Source organism: Passer domesticus, chromosome Z, assembly GCF_036417665.1.
Source record: "Passer domesticus isolate bPasDom1 chromosome Z, bPasDom1.hap1, whole genome shotgun sequence".
NCBI classification, from domain to species: domain Eukaryota; kingdom Metazoa; phylum Chordata; class Aves; order Passeriformes; family Passeridae; genus Passer; species Passer domesticus.
Window position 1 is genome coordinate 18538758 of NC_087512.1, and position 13079 is coordinate 18551836.

The 13079-nt window shown below is 39.1% G+C and overlaps 1 protein-coding gene across 2 annotated transcripts in view; it reads right to left on the reverse strand.

The window, feature by feature from the left end:
- PLPP1 (phospholipid phosphatase 1) overlaps positions 1-13079 on the reverse strand; it is a 63392-nt gene that overhangs the window by 28618 nt on the left and 21695 nt on the right. The window contains exons 2-3 of one of the 2 annotated variants that reach the window (XM_064405510.1): positions 5803-5954; positions 2193-2473 (exon numbers count right to left, since the gene is read on the reverse strand). In XM_064405510.1, the coding sequence (XP_064261580.1) occupies positions 2193-2473; positions 5803-5954 (433 nt within the window). The remainder of the gene's footprint in view (positions 1-2192; positions 2474-5802; positions 5955-13079) is intronic. The other variant, XM_064405509.1, reaches the window with a different exon arrangement.

Here is a 13079-nt window from a genome sequence, read left to right on the forward strand (position 1 = left end):
ATACTTTAGAAGCTTCCATCTTACACCCATGTCTTCAACACACACACAGTTATTCTATTTCAGAACAAGAAGTCTCATCTACCCAGGGATGCTCCATACTGAAGCTTTTTTACACTTTTGATTAGTAAAAAATCATAAGAAAAAATGAGAAGGGAAGAGGAAACTAATCACAAAATACAGTATGAATAATGGAAGCACACAAGGAATTTTTACACTATTCTCATTGTTTTCAATGAAACAATAAAATATTAGATTTGTTTTTTTGACTGTACAATCAAGCATGAATCTTTAAAAACATTCAAATGCAACCTCAAGTTTTAGTACCATAGAGGAATAACAGGTTCAATTTAGAATGTATAATTTTATATGCAACACTATGACTGTCCTGTTTTCATTCTTCCTTTACATTTCTACCTGCCTATTTAATCTATGCAAACAACAGTAGATGGTACTAGGTGTGCCACTAAAAATTTTGTCAACTGATGTAGAAATTAATCTCTGGGTTACAGCTTGAGAGACTATTGACCTCTTCCAGCTTCCGGTAAAAAGCTCCCTGCAATCCACCTCTCTCCTCTTAGTGGGCTATTAACTGAAAGGTTAATGCCCTTGGGCACTTGGCCTCTGTGTGGGCACAGGGCCCAAGACCATCAGAAACCCCAGAAGATTTACTGGATCATTGCATCCAGGTCATACACGTCTACAGGACAATATCCAACTTTAAGGTATGCTATGCTTCCTTGATCCCTTGCTAACTTATTTAGAGTTTCCTGTGCATGGAAAACCCTCATCTGATAGCAGAAGCCCCACAACCAAGTACACGCTCAAGTGAGAACTTCAAGGCAAGCTCTGACCAAACAGGAGAGCCCTCTCACATCATTCTACAGGGGAAACAGCAGCAACAGAAAAGGGAAACATGACAGCAGCAGGAAATACAAACCTAACAGCTGATCAGTTAAGAGATGACAAAAAAATCTTGCTTCCAATACAGAAGTCTGAGACAGGGAAGAATGCAAGGTACGCATCACGATGCCATTGTTCCCCCATTCTATTCTCATACACAAAAGATCTATTTTTCTTTTGTTTAATCATAAGCTAACTCTTGTTTTTCCAGCATCCCCAAAACCCAGAAAGAATATTTCAGGACCATTTCAGTCATCACAAGCAATTCAGATTTTCTCCACACTCTTTCTTTACACTTAAGAAGCTCTTTTAGACTCCTGAAGAAGTTAATACTTAGAGTTGGCTGGCACTGGCCCTGTGGGACATAGCAGCATCTCTAAGAAGCCACTCCTGTATCCCCTGCCACACTGTGCTGTTCTACTGCCTATCCATGCACTTGCTCCTCTGCCACCAACAGCCATTCACATTTCATCAACATTTTCCTATGGCTACTGGAAAATACCATGCTACTGGAAAATTATAGGGAACACATGCCGGAAGAGCAAAGAAGCACACAATACAGTGAGCACAACTACACACATCTACTTGAAAACTACACAAAGAGAGATGTTCTAACTAAGATGGTATACAGAACTTCTGGAAAAAGAAGGCTCTGTAAATGCAAGGTCACTCAAACCATTCAATTTATTCTGAACATTCTTCTAGCATTTCCAGCAGCACTCAAACACTGAGTTTATAGCACAACAACTAAAGTTTGAAGTATCAGAGGCTTTACTCTTGTTTTCACAGTATCCTGCTGCAATTGAACTGGCAGTTCTAAGTATTTAAGATTTTAAAATTCTTAATAATGAGAAAAATTGATTGAGTGATTTTAATAGACCTCCAAATATTTAAATGGATGCAGTTTTTATTTGCTTCCATGCCACAACTAAAACATTTCATTTGCTATTCTACATCCAATTTCTAAGGCAGATTTCAAATTCTTCTCTTTGTTGGGATGCAAACATTTTAGAAAAAAATAAGAGCAAACTGGCACAGAAAAAAAAGACAATCTCCCATAAGCAGAAATAAACACACAATTAGGCATTTATCTGTATATTAATATAACAAGCTTTCACAAATTGAAAAAAAAAAACAAAACCCCAGGGTCTAGACACAGTTTAATTTTTAAAATTCATTACAATAAATTTATTCTAGGAGAAGCACAAAAACTGCAGCAGCATTACCAAACTCATTGCCCCAGGTTAACAAATACATTATACAACCAAGTAAACAAGGTTAGTCAGACTCACCTTCCCTCATTGATTTTTGCTTTATCCCCATGGCAAGTGAAGTTCTCAATGTAGCCCAGGCTGCAGTTTATCCGCGTCCAGTCGGGCTGGCACACAGCAATGAAGTGAGGGCGCAGTCTACCTATGGAGTACTTGGCAATGTCCGTCAACGACTGGCTAGCAGCTGCCCCAAAAATGAACGTCCCAATGCCTTTGTAAATAGTGGCTATGTAGTTATTTCTGACAAACGAATTTGAGTGCAAATTATTATAAAAGACCGAGAGAGTCTCTCCTACGATTATCTGAAAAAGAAATAAGGAGAACAAGTTAAAGATAATAACATTAAAAGAAAAGTATTGTGCTATTTTTGTTAATATTCAGTTTCAGAAACTATTTTTTTATAAACATTAAGCTGCAAATTATAGTTTTCCAAGAGTCAGCAGTAACCATGTCCAAACATTATAAACACTTCCACACAGAAGAGAAACACCTTTTTCCTTTACCCTACCTCATGCTGAACTTAATCATATTATTTTCAGAATACTTATTAAAACAAAGCCTTCTCGGAATAACCATATTACTTAGCATGGCCCTAATTAGAAACATTTTCTCCTGCATAACTTCACTTTACATTGAGTCTTCAACTACTTCTACTGAGTAAAATTTTTCAAAGCTTGTTAGGTTTTTCCTGAAACCAGAAACTGTTCTGAGGGGTTGAGACTTTATATCCAGATCTGAAAGGCCAAATGCTACAACCAAGAAATTTCCTATTCCTCAAGGGAATTAAATCCTTTGGGTAGAAAAGAAAACTAATGGGGTAGGGAAAGACAGGTCTTATTGAGGTCTTTCCAAGGACTTTTCACCCTACATGTCCAAGACACATGTATCAAGTGCTGGCAAAAGCAGATCTAATTTTGTTTTCTTGCAACTTCATCTTTGCAGAAAGTAAATTTCTCCTTTGCCAGATACAGAACTTCACTCAAGATAATCTGAATATTGAGCCAGTTGGTCCCATTCTGCACAGAAAGGATCAATTAATACAGGTGATCAGATGTGTGGAGGACTGGATGTATAAAGTTACCTTGAAAAATCATGTAAAAATTAAGTTATGGCTCTGTCACTTGAGATTCTGGGTCCTGGATCCCAGCAAATCAGAGCTTTTGTGAATGAAGCCATTACTTAGACACTGCCACCCAGGCACATGGAGTGACAACTTGTCAGAGGCTTTGCACATGGAGGCAAACAGATAATACTGCCAGATGGGTGACAGTAGTGATGCTTTACACCCTCCACCATACCCAAACATGGGCTAAAGCAGAGAAATACCAGAACATGGACTAAAGCTGAGAAAGTCTTCAGTAAAGTACATAGAGACCTAATCCAGAAAGTAACCTCTTAATTAAGATGGCTGAGTACAAATAGCCACGACAGGTAAATAATGAATCCCTTTTAAATAATATTGCTGCAAAACCTGCAAGAAGGTCACTTATGTCAGGTACCAAAAACTAGTTGATGTCAGTGCAATTACCACACTGGACAGACATCAAAGAATATTCCATCTTCAATAATCTGACTAAGCATTGAGTAAAGGACACCAATATTTGCTTTTACCATCTGACTATGAAGCAATCTCGACAGAAAAGCCTGATTTCACAACTAAAAGATATTCCTTAATGTTGCATAAGAAACTTAATTAGCTGAATATTCATGTGGGCTCAAATAGAGATTGGATTAATCCAAAGGGAATACATCCATTAAAAAACTATATTTAGTGGAGCCTTTTCTGACTCAGAAAGTCCCTGAGCTGCAAATGGCTGGTAGCCAAGTACTCAGGGCAATACATCAATCTTCCCATGCTCTATTCTGTTCTTCCTCACTCAACTGTTTTAGCTGTTCTAGAAATGAAATAAGCTATATGGGCTTCAGTTGTGACCATGCTCTCAGGCAATATTGACTTCACAAAGTAGTAACAGGGTGAAAAAAAAAACCCTTATCTTAAAGGCAGGATCTTCAGCATAAGCCACTTGCCAGTTAAGAGAACACACAAACCCTCCCTCCACCCAAAATTTCATCTGCTTCAGAAGCATTTCTCTAAGTTTTGGAAGCAGCTTTTCCAAGAAGGGGGAAACCAGGCAAGTCACAGCTTCAATTCTCAGAACATATTTCTACACTTGCAAAAAAAAAACCTATACCCAAAAGCAAATATGAGCTGAAAATTGACCTTTATGCTGGAACCTTGATAAAAATCCATGCAGTCCCTATGCAAGGTAGAGTTAGATTATCATAATACCCCTCCTGACTGAAACCCATTAGCCCAGAGGTACAGCTGGTCAATACTAAGGATTACCTTTAGCTGTGCCTTTTCATTTTTGGCTCCTAAATATACGTGGATAAATATTTATACACCTAAAAATCTTATTTGGCATAAGAAAGTTTTAACTCTGTTCAAAGTGTGGCTCTGATGAGTTTGGATGCCACCCAACAGAACCATCAGTGGAGACTGAATCTTTTTAGCACATCTGGACAGGGATCTTGAGGCCCCTGTGGAAGGGCCACTGTAGGAAGTGCAGGGCAGTCCTGTCAGACTTGGGACATGAAAGGGGTAACTGAAGAGGTCCAACTGCCCCCTCTGCTCATGTCCCAGCTATTTTTTGCCCCAGCACTGGAATTCTTCCAGGGGCCGTTTGCACTCCATGTAGTCAAGGAAAGCTGCTGTCTTCTGCCAGGCTAAGAATTTCACCAGCTGATCCTGGCTCAGACAAGCCACAAGAGGTGGCAACAGACCAGGTAGCAAAACCTCAACTTTTGTCCATACACAGCAAGGTATTAGGTTAGCTCAGCTGACAGCATATAACTAAATATTAGGGATAGAGAGTCTCTATATGCTTGGGACAGTTCAGCTGACCTAGGAGCTGTGGTCAGAGAGAGATCCCAAATTGATAGTCACAGAGACAATCTGTCCAACTCACTGATCTGGTGTGAAGAGGAGGAAAGAAGAAAAGTACCCTGTTTTCAGCCAGTTAGGTGCAGTATGGAAGCAAGCCCCTGCAGTAATTTAAATACAAATGGGCCCAGAGTTTTATCCTGACCTTCAGGGAAATATCCAGGGCAAAACTCCACACCTACTTATTCTTTTTATTCTATTTATGCTATTGGTAACATCTGACTGGAAGCCATAATCTTTCTTTTAAATAGTCTAGTATCTGTATTACACTTCCACACACAAGTATTCCCTAAGATTTTGTTGCAGATAAAAAAAAATACTGACTTAATAGGTCATGCACAATGATATTCTGAAACTAGCAGATCCTGAAATAAAAAGACTTGTGACAGTCGCAACACATTAGTGTCATTTTCAACAAATATGGTAAAATCTCTCAGATTACAGAATTAAGCCACCTTAGTTCTAAGGTTCTAAGGTATTGTTTTTCTGTTCTATAACTCTATCTGTTTGACTTCAGTTAAAGAAAACCTTTTAGTTATTCTTGCCAGACCACCATTTCTACTGCTTTACCACCTTGCCTAAGAAATCTTACAGAATGGTTTTGTAAACCTGTATTAACAGATCACCCCTCCTCCCTCTTCCCCACCCCCACTGAAATCAAAAGCAATGAAGAAAAGTTTAACTTACAACAATTACACTGAAAGGAATAATTATTCCTGCTAACAATTTATAAGAAATGGTGTCCTCTTTGTATGGATACCGGATGGATTCATCACTACAGAAAACGCCTCTCTGGAAGGGGGTACGTCGTGAACTGAGAATTGCAAAAGGCAAGCCAGCTGGCAAAAAGGAATACAAAATACATTACAAAACCAAAACAAACTGGCGATGATCATACCCCCACATTTCCAAAGAGAAGTGCATAAGGAGGGATGGGCATGCAGGAAGTTAGAAGGTTTTGCACTTCCCTTGGCCAATGACTACTGCCTTGACTTTGTAGCTTCCAGGAAGGATTGCTGAAAGAAGGAGAGCAAGGCAGGATTCCTCTCATCTTCATGTTTCTGGCACTTCAAGTGTGGAAGAATGCCAAAACCATGACTGAGTAAACAGTTCAGTGACAACCACAGAGGTGCTCAATCTGCTGCTACTGGTACAATTATCAAATTTTTCTTTATATTCCAGTGAGCAACAGTTGCCCCTGTACACCTTCTCTGGACAGCTTCACAAGTCAGAAAAGCATAAATTGCATTTCATGAAAGCAGAAAAGGAGGTGCTTTCAAGGGAGTGCAAGTGCAGAGGGAATATTTGGGAATATGGAAAAAAGGAAATGACACATGCACGTGATTCTCTCACTTCCTCACACACTGGGTATCTTCCTACAACGACCTACAGCCTCAAGGAATGGAGATTTTGTTCCAACCTCTTCCACCAAAGGTGGCTTAATCTAATACCTACAGGACACAAAACTAAGCTGCACAATGCTGCACGCTATTGCACATCAAGGTACCCACAACACAAACCAAAATTAGTCATTTGAACAGCAAAGGTTTTTTCAAAAAATTCAAAATAGGATGCAAATTACCATAAACTGATAGAATCCCATTTCTGAATCCTGTTCCTCTACCATTAATGCACATACAACACCTGCACACTCTGTTTGTGTACAGGGATGAATACTCTTGGAAAGAAATGGCCGTATGGAAAACAAGCGGTGGAGGACTACAAAGAATGTTTAACAAAAAAATAAATAAACATCTTTTGCTTAGGTATGGAGAGCCCAGTAGCATAAAAGCCCTTGACTTTATGCTCAAAATTCAGCTGTGCTGCACATAAAATGCATGCCACTTTAAAGTTACACAACAAAAATTATCTGGAGGAGATGCTCCCACCCAACGTTAAGGGATCAGAAAGATAAAAACAGTCTCCATCATTCCTTCTCAACAGAAATAAGTGTTTTTGTAGTCTCAGTTCTCTCCTCAAAACCACTGTGCCAAGGCACAACCTCTTCGTTTCCAGATACACAGCTAGCCCCATAATAAGCATGTGCAAATAGACTAAAGATGTAAAGAGCAGGAGAAAAAGTGAACAAAAGAAGATACCAAGCATCAAGAGAACTGTTAGGGAAGAGCCCTAGGGACCTTTACAATCCTCTTCCCTCTCTCACCCATGAAGTCCTCCAAACTAAGTCTGACTCCTGGGACCATCACAAGTGATATAACTGGGATTTACTAACAATTTACTGTCATTTTGTTCTGCACACCATAAAGTGCTTAAAAGAATACTTCAGTTTGAAAACAAAAGAACAAACAACAAGCTAATGGTTCAAAAGGTGAAAATTTCCCTGAAGTGAACTCTGGTGAACAACACAACCTTATTTCTTGATCAGGCATCAGTTATATATATATCTATCATGCGGGGCCATGCATTCCAGCTAAGCCTGCTGCAAAGAACCCGGTACCCTCTGTATTGCTGCTGTCATTAAACCACTAGCATGCAAAACCTCCCCTCCAAAAGTGGTAGAAAAAGACCACTGTCATTGTCAAGAGGGGTTGTTTCCAATTCCATGCCAGTGGGACTACAACGGACACAGCTCTGGAAGCCATCCAAGCACACCAACAAAGCAGGATGGCTAAGAGCCAAGCCAGAGCCTTACCAAAACACTGCATCATTCAGATACCAGCCAGCACAAAGGCTGGGAGCTAGACTCTGCAGTACAGTGCAAAAACACAGCCTTTCCTATGAAGAAAAAATTCCTCTCCCTTTCTCTTAACAGGAAGAATATGAGGGTTTTGAAAAAGACTGTGGATTATTTTTTCCCTCCCCTTGTGTTGGTGTTGTGACAGATGTCATGATACACCATCAGTTGTTTAGTATTTAGCTGACTTGGGTACCAGGGTTGAGGCAGAAGCACATGCAGCCATGGTGAGGGAAGGTGACTTCTCAACATAATGCTGTGGTGTTTCCAACATAATTTATCCTACAAAATAGGTATGGAATGAAAATTTTGTCGTTTGCCCAGCACACATAGTAACACCAACATTCCAAACTGAGTATTTAAGTAAAATGTATTGTTTGGACCTCCAAATGTAGAGAATTAGGCATATACAGACAGGAGTTTCTTAATGATTTACATGGTTACTTCCTTAAGAGTTGGTAGTTTTGATTATCATGGTAAAGCAGTTGTTCACAAAATTAAGTTCAGCCCAAAAAAACCTTATCACAGCTTCAGCACACTGCCACAAACACCTGTGGTTATAGTCAGATAGCATCACTGACATTGAATCACTAGCGCTGCATCACCCATTTTAAAGACCTGCTCTGTGAATAATGGTGTCATGGTCCCTTACTCCTCATTTCCTCTAACTCACACCTGGATGTTTCAGCTTCTCAAGGTGAGAGACTGGAAATTTTCAGGATGATGAGGTTATTCAGAGGGAACTTTTTTAAAAGTACTTTCCATCTACTAAATCAGAAATAAAAAGGTGTGTGGATCACAGGAATGAAGTCCCTCATGCAGTGAGGATCTGTGTTGTTCCACACTCAGTGAAGCTGCTTGAAATGTACGTGCTCATTGTTCAGCAATATTGATATTATGATGTAATTAGCCTGTAATTGCACCTTCCTGTATCCACATCATGGAAACAAAATACCAAACCACTCCAAGTCTGTTTTTGTTTTGTAAGCAAGTATGAACACCTAAAATAAAATTGTCTTCTCTTCCATAATTTCTTTCAATCTCCTTTACTTTGAGTCTTAAAAATCCTGAGTATCTACCTGGCAGCCATTAAGTAACCATTAACTGGAAGACCTATGCACTGAAATATATAGTAAACATAACAAGTCTTTCTTCAGTTTCCCCCAACTGCACAACAGATTGAAGTAATTCCACCAGTCATTTATCTTACTGCTGTTCTCAGCACCTTTCAGTGTTGAAAGCATACATGCTCTATGAAAGTTTGAGAGAAAAGTTTTAATTTCTAAAAAACAGATTACAGTGAAACTGATCAGATTAACTTAACACTGTTAAACTGTAAACTGAAGTCACAGAATTAGAACATCTGTAATTTACCTCTGGCTCAATTCATGGCAGTCATTAGCCTGAAAAACCATGCCAGTAGGGGCTTTTGATATCTTTCTGGTTAAAGTATTCTCCAATGTCAATACTTAATCCCTCAGTACATGCTCCAGGGAGCAAGTTTAACTTACTTCTTTTTAACATGCATGGACTAACTTCACTGTTATTAATTGGTGGGAGAGAGCAGAAAAGTAGAAGTCAAACCAGAGGGGCATCATGTGAAGCCAGCAAGAGAACCTTCTCACAATACTGAGGGTTCTGCTCTGTTTTAAATAAATCAGTAAAGTCTGCTTTTGTGGGTTTTCAGGGTGTTTTTATTTCTAAAATAAAATCAAAATTATTTCAAATATATAGCTTAAGTATTTTCTGCAATGGAAGTTTCCCTTTAAGACAATAAAGGGACAGGAAAAAATAGTTTAGCTTTTTCATTACTGCAAGCAGAAGAGCAGTCACTGAGTGATAAAGAGGCAAAGCTTCTTACTGTATCCAGTAAAACAGTGGAGTTTCCCTACAGCTGGGATAGACATGCTAACTTTTTCACTGTCACCATGATATTTTATGGCAAATCCTTTCCTAGGATTTTTCTCCCTCCCCAGGAGCTGGGCGCCCCAGGAAAGAAATGTAAACAATAACTATCTGCTGCTGTGGAAGGCCACAGGTGCATCTTCCATTGGTCCATGTGGATTGTTTTCAATCAGTGACCAATCACAGCCACCTGTGCCAAGGCTGTGAGCAGGCACAGGATTGTGTTATGCATTCTGTTCTATTCTTGTTCTTTGTACCCTTCTGATCATTCTTTTCTCTCTGTTCTTTTAGTATAGTTTTCATGTAGTATTTTAGGATATTATATAAGATAATAAATCAGCCTTCTGAAATGGAGTCAAGCCTTGTGTCTCCACACATGGGGTGTTCGCCTCAACATTTCACCCTGACAGATACCATAATTTCAGAAGACAGGGGTAAGTTTTTGCGTGACAGTGGCAATTTCCTAAGCATGGAAGCTCCTGGTACAGGTAGACAGGATATGACTGAAGATACCAAACGATACTTGTCTTTGTAATGGTACCACCATCACTAGTCTCAATGTCTTTAATTTCACAGATACAAGTGAGGAAAAAATCCTTACTGTAATATAGAAGTGCTTTGACAGCAGATTTATGCACATAAACATCTAAAGCAGTTTCTCAAGAAAAAATAGCAAAGATTCAACAGCAGATCACTGTGAGAAGAAATCCTACTCGTCTGCCACAGTCACACTGCCACATTCAGTTAAAAGAAAGGTCCTACAAGTACCCATTTTGTTCAATTTTCCCTGAAAACAGAAGAAATTGGGGAGTTTGAGTACTCCTTTTATGTAAGAAGTAGAGACAGCAGAGGAGCAGGAAAGGCTCTCTGCTGAATACTTCTCATATGACAATTCCAAAAAGCTTCCCTGATGTACACTTCATCTTCTAAGCTAGTCGTAATGCAGTGAAGAAATTGCTTAAAGGGAAAATCACAACATGTACGTGAAGAGGAATTATATGGTTGGGAACAGGTTACCTGCAGGGTAATCTCAAGGATAAAGCAAACAAGCCCGTGTTATGCAGTGCATATGCATTCTTAATGAATAACTAGCAGATGTACTGCTGACAGAGCTGGCAATTCCTTGATATAGTGGAAAATCAAGGCCAGCCAGTTCTGCCTGCAAAACAGCCCTTAAAGACTGAGGCAAGAGAACATATGGAGACTCGTGCAGTAATGAGTTCAGAGTCATGCATCTGGAGGTTAAACAACTCTGTTGACTTGGGAGCTTGTCAGTTCAAACTAGCAGAGAGAAAATAATTTATTTCTTGTGGTTGTTGTATATCACTATAATAGCATAACCATTAGACAAGTCTTTTCAAAGGCATTAACACTTCTAACCCATTTGACAAGAAATTTCCTCTGAAACAGTATTCAGTCAGAACTGGCAAATACATTTATGCGTTTAGTTTTAATTCATCTATCTTAAGTGCAGACAGAGAAGGGCTGCTAGCATACATTATCACAAAAACAAGAGTTTGGTTTTGCACAGTTCAACAGGAGTCTAAGGGCTGTAAATTCAGCCAAGTGCATACACAGTAGATATCAGCAAAAAGAGCAATACTGATCCAACAAGCAACCAAGAATTCAGGAACAACAAACACCATCAGTAATAAAGGTGTAGGGAGAAATGCAGGTTCTGAAGTGTTTCAATCAGAATACGTGGAATAGAAATACAAATAACTCAACTGATAAGACTACATATTTTAAACAATTACTATACCCTTGTCCAAAAGTGTGACTCATACAGTATAATGGATTTGATTTCCTCATAAGCCGGAGTGATTTCTGACTGATGATGTTAGGTTTCTTCCGTAAATATCCTGTATAACACAGGTCTGTTTCTGTCCAAATTTCTAATCTTGGTTAGGCTTCTTCACTGGGCATGAGGTTGTTCTCTCCACTAAAGCTGGACACATTACCCCCCTGAAGACAGAGAACATCAGATCGTACATCTTCCTCAAGTCATCTTCCCACTCTCCTTAGGAAGGATATCACTCGGCATTTTATCCACATTGTAGTTCACCAGCTATGTTACTGCCATCTTTTGTATTTATTGCTCCGAGTTCCCTACTTTGCTGCCTCACTGCACACGCTCTCTCTCCTCCAGGGCATTTATGACTACACTGAACTCCCAGACAGCTCCACTTGACATCTTCCTTCCTGGCAAAGGACAAGTACCACTTACTCCTACTGCTCACTTCTCACTGTTAAGTGAATTACTTGTTCATTTCAGGATTCTTTCTCCATTCTCCAATCTCATAACTATTTAGTTTCTTAATATTTGGTTGAAGTACACATTTGAATATACACACCTAAATAATAATGAGATATTTAGGAAAAAAAAAAGCTGCTTTAGCCTGAGTTCTCCATCTTCCTCATTTATCATAGAGATTAGGATAGGAACAGATGTGACTGACACCACCTACTGACACAGTAACTTTCAACATCTGTTTTAAGGTGTTAGGTAGCAATAATCTTTCTCCAGAGTTCTGAAACAAAACAAAATTTAAAAGATTTTGTTGTTGTATTCTCTCCCAGCACCTGAAAAAAACTTGCCACCACTTCTGTGCTGTTAGCTACTGAGAGCTTCCAGCATCATTGCTGTAGCTTTAAACTAGAAGTGATTCCTAGACTTGTTTTTAAAAAAGTTTAAGTAATATTTTGAGGTTCAAGTCTCCTTACACCAAAGGTTCAGATGCAAATTGCAAGTTAACATTTTTCCCAAATATGCTCTAGATATTTCATTACTAATTCCATCATTAAGAACATCCATAGTATTTATTACAACATTAGAAATACTGCCTGGAAAAACACCCATTTTGCAAAAGCTTAGTTAAAACTTTTGAGCTGGTATTACTGTTCACATTCTGTGACGGTTGGGTAGGGTGTCAAAACCTTTTTTCAGATTAAATTAAGACTTTGGTTTCTCCTCAGTATAAGAACAGGGCTACTTTCCATTTCTCATAGGAGTTTCAGAGTTCAGGAGAGCACCTACCAAGAAATGAACCATCACACCACAGATCACTAAGTTCGATGGTTCCGTTTTTTGGCATTCAGCTTTCTCCTGAAAAGGGGGTGCATTTCCCTGCACAAGGCAGAAGAGAAAGAGGTACAATAATGTGAGCCAGATGAAGGGAAACAGAGAAGACAACACTCTCTGCCTTACTTTCTCTGTTGCTTGTCTTTGGTTCCTAGTGGAGTTGCTTCCCTTTTTTGACAGCCCCCCAGTCTCTGGCCTCAGTCCTAAATGTCAACAGCACAATATTAGTAACTGCCTGTCAGACTTGAGAAAAAGAAAAATCTATGCCATAGCAACTGTTGG